Source organism: Medicago sativa, chromosome 1 (genome assembly GCF_051527215.1).
Source record: "Medicago sativa cultivar Bolivia chromosome 1, Bolivia_mono, whole genome shotgun sequence".
Taxonomy (NCBI): Eukaryota; Viridiplantae; Streptophyta; class Magnoliopsida; order Fabales; family Fabaceae; genus Medicago; species Medicago sativa.
Window position 1 is genome coordinate 85,931,115 of NC_140749.1, and position 21,061 is coordinate 85,952,175.

Consider the following 21,061-nt stretch of genomic DNA (forward strand, 5'->3'; position numbering starts at 1 on the left):
AGATTTGTGGAGAATAATAATTTTGACATAATTGTATTTTGGTGTCCTTGGTTTGATGAATTGGCGATTTTACTGACTGTAGTTTCAATTACTTAAAACAAATCCTCAAACATTTAATTTAATCATTTTAGATCAATGGAATTTAGTTTTGATGCTTTGTTTAATTGGATGTCAATTTATGATGTTACAACAATCTCAGATGACACGACAATCCATTGCTAAATAGAAATTCAGCCCAATCGTTAATGTTGTCCAATTACTAACGTAGTGACACATCATGTCATCTTAGGTTGTTGATTGATACATTACTACAAAATATCACTCACATCACATTAGGTCATATTCTCAGTATTGGGAGTATGCATTACCGGTTGGACTCTATCTCATTCTCGTTGATTTATGGAAACTTTGATTTAATTAAGCAGATGAATCTGTTGAGATTGTTGAGACTAGAACTACAATTTAGCCTATTATTATTATTTAAAGTTCATATTAGACATCAAGAAATGGAAGAATATTATTAGAATCAGTTGTATAGATAGTAATTACCATTGAGCTAATTAAAAGTCAGTCTTGAAAATTGTTGCTCCCAAAGAAGACAAAGGGCGACCACTGTCTATTTTATGAGTGGTGTCTTTCTAGCCATAATTATTGAACGAAGATTTCCACTGAGAATTACATTAGTTCATGTTTGGGATATGCCAAATAGCCAATTCTGTTGCAATTCATTGGTCAATTTGTTTTCAGCAAATTTCCATTGGAAGCAATTATGTTGAATTTTGTTATTTGACTTCGTGAGTTTCATAGAGTGCAACAATGCATTAAGGTCATCAGACTGACATAATACAGCACAATACATATGCAAAACTATTCATCTTGCTTACACAATAATACACATTATTGGCGAGTGAGATTTTATCATTTGCTCGAGTTCAGTTTGATTTCAATGATACATCAACACAATTACGAACTTCTGACACAGGCTCACGATTGAGAGAACCTTGTATCAGTAATGCTGTCAATTTTATCATCATAATGAGTTCAAGATTGAATTAATAGGAATTAGTGCTGAAAACAGTGTAATAGTATAAATTAGACTGAATGTAAGCACTCAAACCAAACCAAATCCTTTGCAAACCACAATCAATATATTACAAAGAGGTGGCACTATAACTGCAAGAGGCAACACTACAAGCCATACTTACAGAGAGGCAATGTGTCTCTATGCAAGAGCCATCCCAAACTTTATTAGGGGATTAGGCCATGAGATCTTGGTGAAATCAGTGTCTTGGCAGGAGAATACATAAACTTAAAGTTTCTCCCAATCAGGTTTATACATTAAAATACAACACTAGACCGGAACAGGTTCCGGAACTTTGCCATTGCTTGAAAGCACTAAACTATCATAATAGTCAACTAGCACCTTCCAGCCACCAGGGCACATAAATCCATCAGGAGGACTTTCTTTGTTCCTAGCAAGTGTGCGCATCTGCAAAATGCACGTAACCTTTGTTAATTAAGAGACAACATACATGCAACTTGTGTAGATGTGTCAGCATCAGTGTCATGTCTGGTGTTTGTGTTTGTGTCAGCGCTTCATAGTCTATTAGAACCGTATGTTCCAAAATCACAGAATAACATACCTTTGTGCCTGATATGAAGACAAAATCCTGAGGCCTTGATGGATCAAAGAATGCCATTTTACCCTGAGTCTTGTCATATGCAGCAACCTACAAATGAATGGAAATAATCATCGAAGAGACCTAAGTGAACCTCAATGTATTTATTAGTGAGAAAATAAATTCATCAATTACCCTGAAAGGAAGAATGTTTAAGCGCTCGAGTCCAGGTGCCATGCTCAATACTTTCTTTCCGTGGTCAGCATCATATAGATCTCTTTTTTCAACGGGATGGCCCATGCCTGCAGGGTCTCTACCGACAATGTAGAAGTTAGCCCCTGCATTGATCCTAGCCTTTGCATGCCACTGCACCTCAGTTGGTCCAGCATAGTGCATGGGAGACGGGAATATGGATACAACTGTTGTCTCTGGATCGAGAACACCATCCTCAAGTACCTAAAGAAAGATCAAAAGATATAAGTGAAATTTTCCATCCAAAAAAGCAACTTAAACCATATTATGGGGAAGCTCTAACTGATTTTTTTAGTAGGTAAATAAATTATGGTTCTTAGTCAACCACAGTTGGGATATGGTAAAACTATAGAAATTAGAAGCAATGTTGTCAATCACGGCTCACAAAAATTTAACGGTTTTTTTTTTTTCAAATTCTACTAAACAAAAATGCTATGACTCTGCTATTTGACACCATTTTGTACTAAATAGCATATCATAAAAAATAGTAGTTTGTTAAAATTCTGCTGTGCTATAGCATTATGTCGTTCTATAGCCGATTCGCCGCAATATAATAATACTTATTAGAAGGGAAACATGCATGTGTGGAAAAGCAAGAAATTAAGGTATTTTCTAACACAAAAAGAAAAGAAAGTGGCCTAGCTTCAACAATGAGACTCTGTAGTCACATCTTCAATTTAGTACACATACCTTCTCATGCTGTTTCATCCTCCAATCAAGTGGTACATCATCAGCTTTGGTATAGCCTCCAAGTGGATGAAGCAAAAGGACTGGATTCTTGTAACCCATATCAAGAAGCCGCTTGCGGGTATCAGTCATTAGCAAAGCATGGCCATTGTGGACAGGGTTCCGGAGCTGGAACGCAAACACAGCATCGGCATTGCGCCTTGTGAACTCATCACGGAGTTCTGAAGGGGACAGACGAAAATGATCAAGCCCATCATGATACTTGATGGGTTCTATAACCTCTAGGTCACCACCAATCAACCAATTTCCAGCATTAGTTATAGTTTCTTCAGCATAAGGCAGGCCGGGAGCAGTTGTTCCCCAAGTCCGGGCTATCCTTTCTTCTTTGGGGTGCTTATAAATTTCGATACTGAAATAGCCAGAGGAAAAATATTAGTCATAGGAAACAAATGGAACAATTAAAAAAAATTGAAAATCACACATAAATATCACTATGCATAAAAATGTGTTTAATAAAATAAAATGAACTATACATATCAATATGCAAATAATGCATATAGAGACATTCAACAAAATCAACTAGAAACTGCAATAGTCGACAAAATACAATATTCAGGGCATGATTATATATTGAGACATTCTCCTATTCGCAACAAGAATTTCAAAGTGAAATATGATATTGTATATTCAATGTATATCTCAGTGCTTAGTGACAATATGTCTTCTTGAACTTATCTTGAACAAGGAAGATGAAAACAAAATCTAATTTATTTTTGTATTTGTTTGGTCAAAGACCCTATGTATCTAGAGATTTTGTGGGTGTACTTTTTCCTATAGTCTATTTCACAATGCTTTATTAGGGATGGGAATAGGCCAGGCCGGCCTACAGGGCCTACGACAGGCCAGGCCAGGCCAGACTTTTTTCTTAAATAGAGAAGGCCTAGGCTTTTTTTTAAGCCTATTTAGCTTAAAAGGCCAGACCACAGGCCTCTCAAAAAGCCTCTTAAGCCTATTAGGCTGACCTATTTAAGTAATATGAATAATATTATTTATTATTATATTGTATTTTGTACTTTGAATTAAAATATAAATTTGTAAACTTTTTCAATAATTTTTTTTTTTGGTTACAAACTTTTTCAATAATTTAAGCTTTATTAGTATACATTAATTTTTTGCATATATAAATGTATTATTATAAACTAGGATAGAAATATTATACAATATTTTCTTCAAAAAAAAAAAAAAAAATGATACAATATATAGTCGAATTCCCTAAAACCTCGTGTTGATTATCAAAAGAGAGTTTAATCTAATTGAACTATTAGTTCGCTAGTCCATTTAAACTTAGATCACATTGCTTATTTAAAGATGTTCATAAGATATAAGCTTTTAAACAGGCTAGCAGGCCATATCAGGCTTTCAGAAGGCGAGGCTCATGCCTAAAAAGTAGGCCTATGACAGGCCGCAGGCCAGGCTTAGGCTTTAAAAAAATATGGCAGGCCAGGCTTAGGCCTTGCAAAGCCTAGCTCGGCCTAGTCTATTCCCATCCCTATGCTTTATGACGAGGTATTGTTTTAGTTCCTTACCAATCATCAGAACAACCAACATTGGTAAATAGAACATGATATGACTAAAATCAAATACGATTGAATTCATATGAATAAAAAAAAAAAAAAAAAGAGGCAAACAATGACAATAGAGGAAAACTATCTCAAAATCATCACGGCATTATATGAATTGTTGACTATCCAACCAATCATAACATTCCAACACAAAATGAAAAAGAATTAAAACAAGGACACAAAACATGTACGGAAAATGAATAAACAGCTCACAATAATTGACCAATTAAACTCTATGATTGGCTAACGAAGGCAATCAACCCTGCATATTGAAAACAATACTACAATTTACAAAAGTATATCTCTCATAAAAAAAAACAAAAATGGAAACTATATTCATAACACAAACAATCAAACCTCCCAACCACTTGCCCGGTGGTTTGGCTCAACTTGTTGAGGATTAATCAAGTTGGGAGTAACAATATTTTTATTGGGCTTTAACTAACCTAGATTACCAGATTATATTCCCCCCTAAGAACAGACAAAAAACAAAACCTCACAAAAACATGAAATTTACATAGGATACAAGAAAAAATGCTAAAAGTTATGAAATTTACATACTAATAAAAGAAAATAACAAAAACATTATAAGTATGCTATACATGAACAAGAGAAGAAAAAGGTATCTTACTCTTTGAGAATGGCAACAGGGTTACCCTTAGAATCAAAAAGAGCAACTTTTGTAGATTCACCGATCCGATGTTTCTGATCATCATCAATAGCCAAAACAATCGGAACAGACATATTCACAAAAGACCCATCATTGAGTCTAAGTGAATTGAAATGAAGCGTTTGGAGGAACTCTCTTTCTCTCATGAAACCACCAAGTGGGGTAGCCCACCCTTCACTCAGCACATGAACCCATTCAACATCAATCTTTGAAAGCTTTATCCTTGGCAATGATAAAGCTTCACCTTTTTTCAAATCTCTCTTTGATTCTTCCACCACAAGCTCTACCAATTTTCCACCATCCGGTTCAATCAAACCGGATGAAACTCTGAGTTTCTGATTGGTTCTGGCTTTTGCGCCAATTGCTACGTTGACTCTGATGGGAGGGGCAAAATGGGTATCAAACGTTTTGGAGAGAGAGTGAGAAGGGAAAGAGGTTTTGGACAAAAGGGTAGCCATGGAAGCCATTGAAGGTGTGGTGGCTGAAGAAAAATGAAATTCGTTTTGGTATATAAAACTACGAAAAGGTATTGTTGCTAGTGGATGAAGGAGGGTAAAAGGGTAATTCAAAAAACGCACAAAAATGTGAATTGAATTGAAAAAACAAAAAAACAAAAAACTTTTAAGTAGTGGTCTTAGACAGAAAGACAGAAACGTAGGTAGATCAGAGAGAAGAGTTTGTGAGATTATATATAGTGGAGTTGATTTGATAGAGACATGTTGGGGGGATGAACCTGGACACTGTTTTTTTTTTACCCTTTTAATTTGTTCGGTTACTTAACATTTCGTGATCTCAATATATCTCTCCTTTCCCTTTTTTTGGAATAACTGTTTTTATGATGATTGGTACTTTTTTCTTTTTCTAATATTATGATGTTTTTTTATATAAATCATTTGATTTTCAGAAGAAAAAAAAATGACTCTGGTAATCTGAAATTTAATCCAAAAAAATAAAATATGATCAAAAATAGTTCCACATCAAATTAAGATTTTCTTTAACAATTTTTAGTTTATTAACCACTTATATAGAAGACTGAGGAAGCACATTCTAGGGTGAAGATCCTCTCCATTTAGAAAATAAATGGAAGTATGCAATTTGGAGAGAGATAGACACATAAAATAGGTAGTGGGTCCTACCATAAAGTGGGTCCCACCATGATTAATTACTTTTGACTTTTTTATGTGTCTTTATCTTTCCAAATGGTAGAAATGGAGACGATAATAAATGGAGACGATCTTCACCCCACATTCTAACCCATAATTAACCACTTATATACAAGATTGAGGAAGCACATTCTAACCCATTTTAGTGTGTGTTTGCCATACCGATGAAAATGAAAAAAACCACGTTTTGGCTAAAGCTCCAATTTGGAGCTTCTGCTTTTTCGGATCTGGATCCTCTCCAGCTTATTTCTCTCCAGCAGTCTCTCCTGCACTTTTCTTACTCGTTGGATACATCCAGTGGTGGATAGACTAAAAGGGCAATAAATAAAATACATGTTTACAAATCAAAAAGATTAGACAAACACTGCGAAAAAACTTTGTAGCACCAGCCTACCATGGATTACAAGTTATGAAACAACATAACAACAAATGAAAGAATAGACTGCATTCTTTTCTAAATGAAGAAGGTCCCAACATGTGATCTGAAACTCCAATGGAGGCACTTGTGTTTTGTAGTTAAAAATTCCAAGAATATTTAATTGCATGATTGATTTTAGAAAATTGATTTGCTTGAAATTAGAAAAATATCACAAAAACAAGGTGTGGCACTGTGTTTTACTCAAATTCAAATTTGATAACAGTGGAGGAGATATGCAATTGTAGTCAAAGCGGTGAAGGTAAAGATAAGTCAGTATTTTATCCTCTTTTAGAATCTCAGCCATTAGATCAATCTAACAACTCAAAAACAGCGCAGGAGAGACTGCTGTAGACATTACAGCAGGAGAGGATCCGTTCGCCACTTTAAGACACTACTTTATGATTCTTTCAAAAAAAAAAAAAGACACTACTTTATGACAAAAAAAACACTTTAAGGCATCATTTAAGAAATCATTTTACCATTAAATTTGAAAATTAAATTTGATTTTGATGTTGGCTTTGTTTTTGATTTTCCTTTTATTGATTTCAAAAATAGCCCTTTGTTAGAAGATGTTTCTTGTTGATTTTTTTGGATTTTATCTATGATGCACGAGTCTATGGGTTTTTCATTGGGTGCTCCCCATTTATCGTTTGCGTATGTTGCTATTTTATGACTCTTAGCCAGGGGCGGAGCCACTCTCAAGGGAGGGGATGCACACGGACCCCATGAGTATTAAGAATTACTCTTACAAATCATATATAATTCCTTTATGAACCTTCTGAGTTTTAATTCTTGCACCACACTTCTGAACCTCGGTTTTTTCCTTCTTACGGATATGCACCAGCACCAAGTACACCTACCTTTTATCTAGTTATTATTACTAGTTTTGTTTTATCTAGTTATTATTACCTTTTTTTAAGAGGATTATAAGATTAATACTTGAAGAATTTTAAAACAAGTGAAACAACTTATAATTTTGAACTACAATTTATACATTGCAGTCCATCCATCCCTATTTATAAAATCATATGACATATGTTGTAATGAATGTTTATACATATTTATTTTAAAAAAAAAAAACTTACAGTTTTTCATTAATTAATAATGAAAGTTGAAATACAAAGAGGTATAACATTAAAAACACGGGGACTAGCTAAGAATGTTTATGTTTTTTGTGCGTAACAATTACTAAATTATCTTTTATTTATAGATATGTTTATTTTGATTTTTCATCTTCAAAAATAAATTGATATTATTATAATGGATATATCTAATAAATGAGTAATAAATGTATCTAGAAATTTGCATTAGGTCTTATTTAGGGAGAAACAAAATCTCCGAAAAAGTCATATAATTAAGGACAAAAAGAGAGTATATATATATTGTTAGTTTAGGTTTTTGTATTAAACATTAATCTAGGTTAAAAATATCTGCACTCGGTCCCTGTGATACACAATATAGAGAAGTCTAGTTCAAAATCGGTATTCCTCGTTTATTCACCTTAAGGGTGAAATTACGACCTCTATAATAATTGACGAATAATTTTTCTTTTATCTTGTGACCCAGGGTCCTGAATTTGCCAATGGTTCAAAAGTTTGAACCCCCTGATCTAGGATCCTGGCTACGCCACTGCTCTTAGCCTAACACTCCTTGTGCTGGTTAGGATTCATTGTGATTTTAATAAGTTACATTTTGCCGTCTTAAAAAAAATATTGATTTTAAGATTTTAGAAATGAAATTTAATTTTGAATTGGTTCTTTTTTTATCGACTTTAGAAATTTATCTAACATTTTTATTTTAACTGGTATTACTTCATAGTTTATGATATAGTTTAAAACTATATATTGATGGTGATGTGAATAAAAAATTAAAATATGCACCGGTAGTTTTTTTTGTTGGTAACAAAAGTTGGCAAAACCCAAAAGAAAAGAAAGAACTACACATCAAACCGGACACTCCTACAAAAGCAAGCCTATAGTATGTCATGTGAATAAAAAATTAAAATATGCACCGGTAGTTTTTTTTTTTTTTGTTGGTAACAAAAGTTGGCAAAACCCAAAAGAAAAGAAAGAACTACACATCAAACCGGACACTCCTACAAAAAGCCTATAGTATGTCATTAAATAGGAGACTAATAAGCTCATTAGGGGGAGTCTTTAACATGCGAGTATCAAATGTGCTCATTGTGAAGTCGAAACTAGTTAACCACTCAACGTTTTAGTCACCTTAATGCCTAGTATGGGTAATTTGGACCGTCAATGACATATTCATAAGGTGAGGAATACGGTGAGTCAAAATATGAGTTGCTCTATTAATGTTACATCTCCTTGAAACTATGTCACCAACACCCTAGAATCACTTTCCACTATAAGTTGCATAAAACCCTACCTCTATTACATATCCATTCCCACATACATACCCCATATCTCAACATGGAAAGCATCCCGAATTCCAATTTTTTGTGTAGCCCTTTAGACAACGACCTCCTTAACCCGAAAAAGACTTTCCAATTCCGCAAAGATCAACTTACTCTTCGTAAGTTCGACCGCAGTTTAACTTAAATCACCCCTCTAAGGGAGCTTCTAACCAATGTAAACAATGTCAAGATGTCACGACAAGCCAGTAGAATGTGATTGGTCACAACAATCGATATATAACTCCATCCTTAGGAACATGTAAGTTGGATCAACTGGCGACGAAAGTCGGCGTAAAAAATGATTTGTTTCTCCATGTCTAAAGATACTAGCAAGTTGTCATGAAAATAGTTAACCATTCATCATAATGCACTATGTGATCCTTGATTATAAGATTCTTTAAGATCAGTTCCTACGATTAATAGAAAAGAAATCAGTAATATAAAAATGAGCTACTGACATGATTCATATATGAGTAACATAAATTCATTCCCTTAAACACAAGGATGAATGTTTCCTCTTCATTTTTACAAATTGGACAAAAAGACGAAAATCCTACAGTCCATCGACTTGTGCGCTTGTTGGTAAGAATATGCTCATGAGCTCTTATACACACGAAGGTTTGAATTTTGTGAGGACCCTTTCAAGCCCATATCTTATTTCAATCCTCATCAATGGGTTGGTAGTTTCCTCATTGAAGGTCATTTGAACTTTGATACGTGAACTGATGAGTGTCGGTGCCTCCCCACCCAATAAAAGTTGGGCCATTAGTATCCATAGGCACCAAAAAAGGCTAACATGTATGTCATAATGCTAAGAGGAAAATGAGTAGTAAGAAAGTTAGATACCAATCTCATGCGTCAATCATGGTGTCCCTAATAGTGAGGGTATTGTCGATTGAAGGCTGAGTAGAAGTTAACATGAGATAAGATCTACGAGGATTCCCCTTATCCATCCAAAAGCTAATATCTTATTTGTTTGCTTGTTGGTAAGAATATGCTCATGAGCTCTTATACACAATTTTGTGATGACCCTTTCAAGCCCATATCTTATTTCAATCCTCATCAACGGGTTGGTAGTTTCCTCGTTGAAGGTCATTTGAACTTTGATACGTGAACTGATGAGTGTCGGTGCCTCCCCACCTAATAAAAGTTGGGCCATCAGTATCCATAGGCATCAAAAAAGGCTAACATGTATGTCATAATGCTACGAGGAAAATGAGTAGTAAGAAAGTTAGATACCAATCTCATGTGTCAATCATGGTGTTCCTAATAGTGAGGGTATTGTCGATTGAAGGCTGGGTAGAACTTAACATGAGAGAAGATCTACGAGGATTCCTCTTATCCATCCAAAAGCTAATATAATTCACATTTCTCAAGTGCCACGCAATGTGATTTTGAAAGTGGTACCAAATACATGTTAAATCTTTCCACAAAGGAGAGTCATAGGGTTAAAAGTTGATGTTAACCTACATATCATTATTTCTAACAAATGTATTGTAAAGGACTGGGTAAACGAGATCATAAGTCTCTTGACTATGTTCCAAAACATTTTCATTTGGAAATGTTCATTCATATGATGAGGACTTCTAATCCCAATGCCTACATTTTTTTAGGTAAGAAACAAACTTTATGTAATACCCCAGAATACCTTTAGGATTGTCGTATTGTCGACTAATCCCATAAACCAATATGAGCCATTTCAACATTAAAAAAATTATTATTAATACTTTAAATTAGTTTGGATCCTTTCTCACAAAACTTCTCTATATCTCTCCCACATTATTTTTCTATCTATCTCTCTGAATCACCTGCTCAATTTTCCCCCATCTTCTCTCTCCTTTCACTTACATATTTTTGTTGGAGAGGGATGCTTGTGGGAGATGATCCAAACCTAATTAAAACATATGCATCGGATATGCTTTAACTCTATCAATGCTATAAATTTCAAAAAGCTATTGACTATTTCAATAATTCACTATAAAAGAAATAAAGAATCTTCAATTAAAAATAAAAGAGAATAGTGACAATGCTATTTTGCATGCCTCCATCAATCCACAATGGACACAAGTGAAAGCACCTAATCCAAAAGAAACAAATTAGCCAGCAAAGTGGAAGCGGTGGCTACCTATAAACTTTACAAAATAATGATATCTAAATGCAAATGGTTTTACCTATACTTGTTTTATGTGAACTCTAGTAAAACTAAAAACTATACTTTTTTAATATTGTTGTAAAAGAACAGTACCTCAAATTCTCACACGTTGTTGGTGATGTTTGTTACACTTAGTTACCACGAATGTTCCTGAGATTCAAGATTCAAAAGTAACATTCAACGTTGGATAGTGACAGTAGCCGAAGAAAAAGTGACCTCATCCGTTAGCTAAGACGAATGGATCATTCAACACTCATGGTCATGGTGGCTGGCTGAATATATATTATAGATAGATAGATAGTATCAAGAAAATGAATTTTCCCTTTCTCTCGTCTTTATTCATTCATCAATTTAATTTGAAACATTTTTAAGTGTTCGTATGAGAAACAAACACTTCCAGTTTATTCTCTACTCGATAAAAAACCATTTTCGTTTTTGAATATTTGTATTCAATTTATTTATCTTATTCATTCATTTTGAATTCTTTTTTTTGGTAGTGTATTCATTTTGAATTCAACAACCAATTCCCCGTCCTTGGTATTACTAGTATTTTTTATATAAGTTTTACTAATACTGCATTTTTATATCTTTAATACTACGTGCATCATGTGCCTTTTATTTTTCTAAGAGGAGGACCAAACTATAAGGCCATCATGTGCCATTGTCTTTTATTAAATTTAAGACTTTAATAATTATATACATATATTGATTTATATCTCATCGTTTACCACCTTTAAAAAAAAAAATCTCATCGTTTATCACCTTTAAAAAAAAAAACTCATCGTTTATTTATCACATATAACACATGTACTTCTTTATATGGATACAAGTCCCGCTAGTGGCATTTTAAGGTAAATATAAATACAGTTGTAACTTAAAAAAAAAAAAAAACAGACACACACATATAATAGTTTGTTAACTTAGACCAACAAAAAAACACGAATGTCCAAGGTAGCAAAATTGCACCTTTTCATTTGGACAAAAGTATCATTAATCTTTATTATTTAAAACTAATAGTTTTAGGGTTACTTTAGTAATTTTCATTAAAACATAGTACTATTTGTTAATTTGCACCAATTTGCTAACTTAGACCCACTTTTATGGAAAATTAGTCACTTTAATCCGTAAATGAGAAATGAATAGTCAATTTAGTATCTGAATACAGAGAAATTGCAAAACAGTCCTGAATGTAGACTATATTGGTCAATTTCATAAATTAAGTGCCCGTTTGGTTCAGCTTTGAATATAATTGATTCTGAGAGAATTGATTCTGATAGAATTGATTCTGACATAATTGATTCTGAGAGAATTGATTTATGTTTGGATACAATTATGTAGAATTGATTAAACAAAATGATTTATGTTTGGATGCAATTATGTAGAATTGCTTTTGAATGTATAATTACTAAAATAGACATAGCTAAAGGAGAATTGATAAAGAATGAGAATTGATAAAGGGCAATAAAGTAAAATAACATGTTGTAATAATAAAATATACAAACCTATACACGTTGTTCAAGGAGAATTGATTCTAGAAAAGCTAGAAGCTAGGATTTGTAGCTTCATGGAGAATTGCTTTTGGAGGATAAAAGCAATTCTGAAAAGCTGAACCAAACACGTTGTTTTTGGCTAGAATTGCTTTTGGCACTGTAGAGAATTGATTTTGGGCTAGAATTGCTTCTCAGAAGCCAAACCTAACAGGCCCTAAAACTATAATTTAGATAGAAGTTTGTATGTTTTTTTGGCCAAAGGAGCTAATTAATTTGCGTGAGACACATATTCTTTTCACTTTTTTTTGTCAAAAAAAGAAAGATTCTTTTCACTTTTGGTTCTTCTACGTGTTTGCTTGGTACTAGTATACTTCAAATTAATTAAAAAGAAAAATTATCGGGGTAACATATTCTTTTTCACTTCGATCGTATTTGTGACAAAGATATACTGTTTCTTTTGTATTTGCTAGTGGTTGCATGGTTGAGAGAGTTCAGTTGAAGCATGGAGCTTATTCTATAATTAGGGAATGTATCATCGCCATCAAAATAGAAGCAAGGAAAAGTACGCATAATTAATAATGCTTATTGATATCTATTAAAGGACCGTCCCTAAAAAATAAAAAACTACTCCATCCGTTTCAAAATGAGTATCGCTTTAGCCAATTGCACACAAATTAAAGAATGAAATAAAGTAGTCAAATGTCATAGCAATTTTACCAAATCATCCTAATCAACTATTGGTTTGTTTTTCATTAAAGAATAAATAATACTTTGAAAGTAGTGTAAACATAATATTAATTGAAGGGTACAATTGAAAAGAAAAAATTATTATTGCATTGAAAACCGAAAGCGACATTCATTTTGAAACAATTTTTTTTAGCTAAAGCGACACTCATTTTGAAACGGAGGGAGTAAATTAAAGGACCTTAATAATGCTTATCTGACAATAATATGGGGCATGAGCCTACGAAAACAACAATGGTAAAGTGGCATGTTTTATTTTTATATAAAGGAAAAGTGGCATGTATTGGCAGGCCAAAATAATTTAATAATACCACCAGTTTATTTATTTCAAAACAATGTCAAGAGAAAGATACTCCCTTGTCTTCTTCTTCTTCTTCAAAAAAAAAATACTCCCTTGTCAAAAAAAAGAAGAGAAAGATACTCCCTCATCACACATAAGAAAAAAGGCTAAAATATGGTATTGGTCCCTGCAAAATAGGCCAGTTTTGGTTTTAGTCCCTGCAATTATTTTTTTTTATAGTTTTTGGTCCCTGCAAAAATAGGTCAGTTTTGGTTTTAGTCCCTGCAATTTTTTTTTATAGTTTTTGGTCCCTGCAAAATTTTTGTTTTTTGAAATAGTCCCTGACCCCAGTTATGTGATGATTTGTCACTTTTATAAATTAAAAAATAATTATTGTTATATAAATTATAAAAAAATAATATTCTTTTTATTAAGTAAGCACATATGCACAAAAGTGACAAATCATCACATAATTGGGGTCAGGGACTGTTTCCAAAAACAAAAATTTTTGCAGGGACCAAAAACTATAAAATTTTTTTTTTGCAGGGACTAAAACCAAAACTGGCCTATTTTTGCAGGGACCAAAAACTATAAAAAAAATTTGCAGGGACTAAAACCAAAACTGGCCTATTTTTGCAGGGACCAAAAACTATAAAAAAATTGCAGGGACTAAAACCAAAACTGACCTATTTTGCAGGGACCAATACCATATTTTAGCCAAGAAAAAAAATGCACACCCTTTAAGAAAATGTGATTACTTAATTCAGAAAAAAGAAAGTAATATTAATAACAACATAACAATATTTTTCAAATTATCATTGTAAAAACTTGTTTCATAAGAATAAAACGTTTATAGAAAATAGATGAATCATTCTAACAACTGTCGTAAAAGCATTGTTTAAAGAATTCTTAATAATTTTTTTGTTAATGTTTAAAAATACAAGTTAAATTATTGTCAAAGTAATACTTATTTCATTTTTTTTACAGTCAAGTTACTTTTTTTTCTTTTAAACAATGTTCTTACAACACTTAAATAATTTAGAAATAATAACACCAAATATATTTTTTGTTGTTGTTTAGATTCGATATCGGGGAAATGACTATAGTGGAGTAGGGAATCTGTCATTACAACTTAGTAAAGCATAAACAAATCTCCTATAGACAACATTGGCTTTGTCAAAATTAACTTGTGTGCCTAGAGATTATAATAACCTATTACCCCCTCGTAGTGTGTGATACAAGGTTCATAAGTCATAACTTACCCACTGGATTTTATGCAATAACAAGTGGATTTTTTTTCCTAAAAAAGTGGATTTTTTAATTTGATAGGACCCTATAAAAAAGTTTGGCACATGTATTCAATTAATTACTTGTTCCATATTATAAGAAGTTTAGAAAAAGTTTACTAGTATTGAGAAAAGTTGTTACGGTAATACATTTTTCAAAAGATTGTTTCATCCTTACAATTGAATATGATAATTTTTATATAAAGAAATCACTATCCATGTTAAATTTGGAAAATAGTCTTGTAATAAAGGACAGATAAAAGTTTTAAAATGGTCTTATAAGTAGGAAAAGAGCACATCATATAATTATGTCACTTTGCTATGTTACTTCGGAAAAATATCAATGCATAAAACTTTTTTTTTTTTTTTTTGAGAGAGAGAGAATACTTTTTATTTACCGTGAGATTGAATACTGATTAAACTCTTAAAAAATACCAAGAAAAATAAATTTATGTTTCATAGTTTTTTTTTAGCAGTTTTCTGCATTTAAACAACAACTAATCCTTCTATAAAACTATGATCAAAAGCGTCAAAGTTTGGGGAAAAGATATCGAAGCAAACCAATAAAACTAATTCAGGCTATATTACCTACCTTTGATTTTAATACTATATGCTGCAAGAATATACTACTAAAGAAGATGTAGAATTAGCCTACTTTTATATTATCAAAGAGAAAGAAAACAAGAAAAAAAATTTCTTTTTCTTGGCATGTTAAATGCACACATGAGGAGAAGGAACAAGAAAAAAATTTCTTTTTCTTGGCATGTTAAACCATGTTTTCTTTATGAGAAGAGATTTTATTAGACATTTATCATCTATCTTTTTTTTTGAAGAAAACATTTATCATCTATCTGTGTTTGCTAATATATTTTTAATTGGGTTAATTATGTTTCTAGTCCCTATAAAATAGCGACCTTATAAGTTTAGTCCCTACTTAATTTTAATAGCATTTTTAGTCCCTATAAAAAAGATTTACTTATAATTTTAGTCCCTGCTAAAACAAAGTTTGATTAATTATCCTTAAACTCTTAAATTTTTGAACGATTTTTTTGAGACAAGATTAGAACACTATGAAAGGTTCGTTTACTAAAATTTAGAATTTTCTGACATGAAATGAATTAAATATGAATTTTTTAAAACGACAAAAGTTAAAGATAAAAAGTAATAAAATCTGGATGTAGAAATCAAATTTTGCAATAATTTTTTGCGGACGAACTTTTAGTAATGTTCTAAACATGTCTGCAAAAAATTGTTCAAAAATTTAAGAGTTTAAGCATAAATTAAACAAATTTGAATTGAGTAGGGACTAATACTCAGTGCAGAAAAACAAAATTAGGGACTAAAAATGCTATTAAAATTAAGTAGGGACTAAACTTACAAGGTCGCTATTTTATAGGGACTAGAAACATAATTAACCCTTTTTAATTCGACCCACGGATTTCATTTTCTTTTTGGTTTATTTCTGAATTCTGACAATCCAAGATTTACTTTATTAAATCCTGGTTGGACAATTGTATTTTTTATTTTTGCTAATTTCTATATGAGAAATGTTATTTTGACAACCACTTTTTGACAACTTTTGGACAACTTTCTCTCTCATTCACACATGATGTTGTTATCCTCTCTCTTCCTTTTTCTCTCTCCATTGTTTTTGACCAATAAGAAGTGAGAAAAACAAGGTTGTCAACAAAGTTGTCATTAAATGGATGTCAAAATATCATTACTCATTCTATATTTCATATGCACTGCACTAGAAGGCCTATGATTACTAATTTATGGCACTATATAATGCCGAATTCTGCTCTTCATCCAGCACAAAACACTCGCACCCTACAACCTTGCCAAAAATACTCTCGCGTGAGTTAATTAACGCCGCGTTAATTAACTCACGCTAGTTCAATTTCTTTGTCTCGTTTTCTGCTTTCGTTTTCTAGCATCATGTGTTTGTTAACTATGAAGATTAAGTCATTTGGCCATCAATTAACTCACGTATTTCTTCTTTCATTTGAGCATTAAATTCATACAAAGATAGAGCCAAAATAAATTGATAAAAATTATAGAAACAAGCCATCAATTCATACACGTAAAGCCCATTAATTCTACAACACCTAACAAAAGCAGGGGTATTGAGCAATAGCAGATATGATTTTCAATTACTGATATGAATATTTGCAGATATGAACTAGCGTGAGTTAACTCACGTGGGGTGTAACACTTGTGTGAGTTAACTCACGCAGTGCTTTATACATGCGTTATTTAAGTAGTGCAGCGTTAGTTAACTAACGCATAAATTTACATTTGCGTCAGTTAACTAACGTAGGGGTATTTTGGGAAAGGCTGCAGGGCGCGAGCGAAAAGTGCTGGGTGAAGAGCAGCAATCTATAATGCCAAGCTTGAGTTTTGTTTGAGTCTCACCAAGTATGTACATACTACATAAGTTAAGTTCATGAGAGTGTTGTAGTCTTCTATAGACAAATACTGCAAATGTATTTTTTTTCTTAATTTAAAATACCAAAAACACATGCTGCACATTCTGATTTGATATTTTCCAAAAAAAAAAAAAAAAAACTGATATGATTATTTCTATGTTTGGTGATATAGTTGCCGACAATAAATCTATGTCTGAGTTGTTGTAAAATTTAGATGTGGAATTATCACAAATAAGAAATTAAAGAGAAATTATCATAACAAATAAATATGACTAATAATAAAGTAAAATAAAGCTCAAGAAACTTATCGAATTTGGTTGCCGGCACGACTCCATTAAAACCTTCACAAATCAAAAACAACACACTGTTATGTAACCTGAGACGTGATATAATCACCGTAAAAAAAATATGAAACCGAAATTGTATTTTAGTGAGCACCTAAAGACTGATGTGTTTAGGTTGTTTCAAATAAACCAATATAAGAAGAGACTAAGAATTCCACGATAAATAATATAAACTTATATGGCTAAGTAATAGAAATATATCACCTGAACTTTTCCATGGTTCAAATTAGCAGCGGTGATATTTTGCTTCAAGTGAACCACGATATGAAACTGACAACAAACTTAAATTTCCTAGGCACATTTAATTTGATGTGCTTTGAATAAAACTTTTCAGCTAGGCTGATCCGGTACCGGTTAACACAAGCTACAAGCTTCTCTTTGACATGCTTAATTCCAACCAATTTATTATATATTTCTCCATTCATAGATGTCGCACAACAGTGGGTGGTGCATATCTTAGCATCGGCAGCAAATAAACAATATGGAGAAAATCCTTAAGATTCTTTTTTTTTAGAGAACCTTAATATATAAATAAAGAAATCGATAAAATATAAACAAAAGAGATTTTAAGGAAACTTATTTCGAAATTGATAAAAACGTACAAATCATAATTTTGGATAGACTTGGTTTTATTTAACTTTTGAAATATAATAATTAAAAATTTACAACATGAATTCACACTGAATTTGACAAAATCACTAATTATCTGTGATTTTGTGAAAATTACACTTTGAAGTTTTAACAAAATTGAAGGAACCCAGAAGAATGCCTTCTATTTAGGATTAGAATCTAAAAGGATTCAACTAGGTCACTTTTTTTCTGATTTATTTATTAACTTCATCTAAGATTCAAAAAGTTGAGTTCAAATTGTATTATCATCAGGTGTAATGTGTTGAGCGCTCAAATGGTTGCACAGGCATAACAAAGTTATGTACATTTGTTTGTCCTATGTTAATTAGAAACTCCATGAATGGGGATGATAACTGAGGTATAGCTCAACATAATTTCCATTTCTTTCCACTTTTCATATGTTTACCTTCTATTTCAATTGCATCTAAGTGATTATCCTTTCTAAAAGTTGCACTTGTCTTCAATTTCCATAAGGAAAAATTTCCCCAATTGAATTCTCTTGATAATAAGAGAATAATAAAAATCTCAAAGGAGAAATTACATAAGAATTATACAAAAAGTTTCATAGATTGACTGCTAACCGCAAATTCTATAAACATTAACCGTGTCACTATAGAAATCTATTAAACAAGGGCAGTACCCTTAACATATTCTGTAAAAGCCAAAGCAATCAAACCCAACATAGCAATTCTACCATTCCACAACTCAGCATCTGAGGACATGACACCTTTTGACTTAGACTCCACACTAACACCTTGGAAAAATGGAATCAAAGAAGCAAGTGTCAACAACACACTTGTCCCCAAGAACCATGGAATTCCACCACCAGATATTTGATCAAACAAACCCTGTCCATTTGCTATCTCCACCCCCATAGCAGCTACAAAACCAATCATAGCCAACCTTCCATTGATTCTCTCAGGTGCTGGCCCACCAAATGCCATCAAATCCGAAAACTTTGTGCTCATCTGCCATATTTTCATCATTATTACTTAGCAAAATTAATTAATCTTCTTTCACATAATTAAGAAAAAACAAAGATAATTTTATTTACTACTATGCTCACCTTTGGTGAACGTGTATAGGTTGGTTGTGGTTGTGGTGGTGGAGTTGGTGCTGATGGTGGTGTAATTGGGTCTACAGGCACCTTTGGTTGCTCTTTCTGCCCTTCCTGATAAATGTAATGAAAAACTATAATTTATTAAATAATAGCAATGACTATTTTATATCATTAACATGATTCTTAAAGCATATACCATTAACTTGTTGCATTATGCATGTACAAAAAATACAATATGTATAAATATGCAACCTTAAAGTTAAATCTGTTTTCGAAAACATTACCTCAGCCATGGACCGAACTTTGAGGCAAGCATTTCTTCTCAAGCTTGGCATATACACAGAAGGTATGTTGTTAACTCTAGGCCTGCTAGAAATGCTGGTCATGGAGCTTGACATGATAGATTGATAAGATGAAACAGCCATTGATTATAAGTTCTTAATGTTACAACGACAAAGTGTTTTTTGAGGATAGGATGGCTTTGTAAAACACTTGGAACTCTTTCACTTCACTACACCTTAGATGGTTAAGGTTGGTAGGTATAGCATTGAAGATGGTTGTTTATATAGACTAAAATGGAATGCATTGTGAGGGATATTATGGTTCCACGTAGTGTGTAACAAGATCCTAAAGGTTATTGAAAGGAAAGTATTGTAGTGGATATTTAAGTTCCACGTAATGTGTAAATGGGTCCTAAAGGTAATTGGTTCACGTGGGTTCATTTGTCCACACATGGTTAAAGCAATAGACGTGTCTCTGGTTAGGACCAGAAGTTAGGACTCTGCAGATGCTCCTTTTGAACTACAACCTCTCAATTCTCAAATAAACAAGTTCGTAAATCATCATCTATATGAAGATTTGCCTTAAGCTAGACGGAAAAAAGAAAAAGTTTTAATCCTACCACAATAAATTTTGGACTTGTACTAGCAGTTGGAGAAACAACAAGTGGTTTAATGCACATCTAAGAATATCTGATCTGCAGGAGATATACCAGAACTAAAGATTAAGATATATCTTCGAATTGGTCAAGATTGTAGAAGACTATAATGACAAATGAAATACAATTACATTAGCAAAATTGCATGTTACATGTTACGCACACACTAATACGAGGTTTACACACAAAGGCTACAAAGTGCCGCACCATTGTTGTATATATGATTCATGTTCTCTCCAAATAATAATTTGATGCAGCAATAAGCTATATCCTTTAGTATAGCATAACTACATTATCTGATGGTGCACATTTAAATTTATTTTGTATCAGGTTAAAGGTTTTGGGGTGAAGCTTTTATCTATGGTACACACAGTGTTTGTCTTCTTTATTTTGAAGGGAGTTTGTCTTCTTTATTCTCACTTGTTACAAGAATAATACCAAATCGACCATTCAAGCAATCCCTCTGTAAAGCACAAGTTGCAAGAATCTTTTCACCAGCTATAAAAACCTTCTTGCATCATCATCATTTTCAATGGACAAAATCCTTTTTGATATTGTGCTGATTAGGACTTGGGAGCTTTGATTTCAGTTTCAATTTTGAAATTTGCTTTTGGAATTTCATGCTTATTGAGCCTCCAACTCATTTTCTTGCTTACTGTTATATACCAAAGGAAAGATGGTTCAAAAGAACCCGTTTTCAATTTTTGGGTGAAATCATTCTTGGTCATGTTTTACTTACCTCCCGGCCAAACTCCGGATTACTAAGGTTCGCATTCCCTTACAAATTGGAAGGTTAAACCAAAAAGAGCAAAGAAAAAAATGGTTTAGGCCAATAAGAATTCTATTATAAAAACTGAATCTA

The 21,061-nt window shown here is 32.5% G+C and overlaps 2 protein-coding genes across 2 annotated transcripts; both read right to left on the minus strand.

The window, feature by feature from the left end:
- Window positions 1-1,104: 1,104 nt before the first annotated feature.
- On the minus strand, window positions 1,105-5,333 carry LOC146958541 (ATP sulfurylase 1, chloroplastic-like). The gene is made up of 5 exons (XM_085740060.1): window positions 4,812-5,333; window positions 2,562-2,967; window positions 1,815-2,075; window positions 1,644-1,730; window positions 1,105-1,489 (listed from the first exon to the last, which is right to left on the minus strand). The coding sequence occupies exons 1-5, from the start codon at window positions 5,315-5,317 to the stop codon at window positions 1,352-1,354; spliced, it is 1,398 nt and encodes a 465-aa protein (XP_085596186.1). The 5' UTR covers window positions 5,318-5,333; the 3' UTR covers window positions 1,105-1,351.
- A 13,417-nt stretch (window positions 5,334-18,750) lies between these two features.
- Window positions 18,751-19,799, minus strand: LOC146958542 (early light-induced protein, chloroplastic-like). The gene is made up of 3 exons (XM_085740050.1): window positions 19,547-19,799; window positions 19,269-19,373; window positions 18,751-19,170 (listed from the first exon to the last, which is right to left on the minus strand). The coding sequence occupies exons 1-3, from the start codon at window positions 19,685-19,687 to the stop codon at window positions 18,826-18,828; spliced, it is 591 nt and encodes a 196-aa protein (XP_085596176.1). The 5' UTR covers window positions 19,688-19,799; the 3' UTR covers window positions 18,751-18,825.
- Between the last annotated feature and the right edge of the window lie 1,262 nt (window positions 19,800-21,061).

Bases quoted from the DNA above. Each gene is read 5' to 3' on its own strand.
- LOC146958541 (XM_085740060.1), bottom strand. From the start codon at position 5,317: ATGGCTTCCATGGCTACCCTTTTGTCCAAAACCTCTTTCCCTTCTCAC. The intron at 2,968-4,811 runs GTAAGATACCTT...TGGCTATTTCAG, and splicing joins CCTGTTGCCATTCTCAAAGA to TATCGAAATTTATAAGCACC. The intron at 1,731-1,814 runs GTAATTGATGAA...ATTCATTTGTAG, and splicing joins TAAACATTCTTCCTTTCAGG to GTTGCTGCATATGACAAGAC.
- LOC146958542 (XM_085740050.1), bottom strand. From the start codon at position 19,687: ATGGCTGTTTCATCTTATCAATCTATCATGTCAAGCTCCATGACCAGC. The intron at 19,374-19,546 runs GTAATGTTTTCG...TACATTTATCAG, and splicing joins AAGTTCGGTCCATGGCTGAG to GAAGGGCAGAAAGAGCAACC. The intron at 19,171-19,268 runs GTGAGCATAGTA...AAAATATGGCAG, and splicing joins CCTATACACGTTCACCAAAG to ATGAGCACAAAGTTTTCGGA.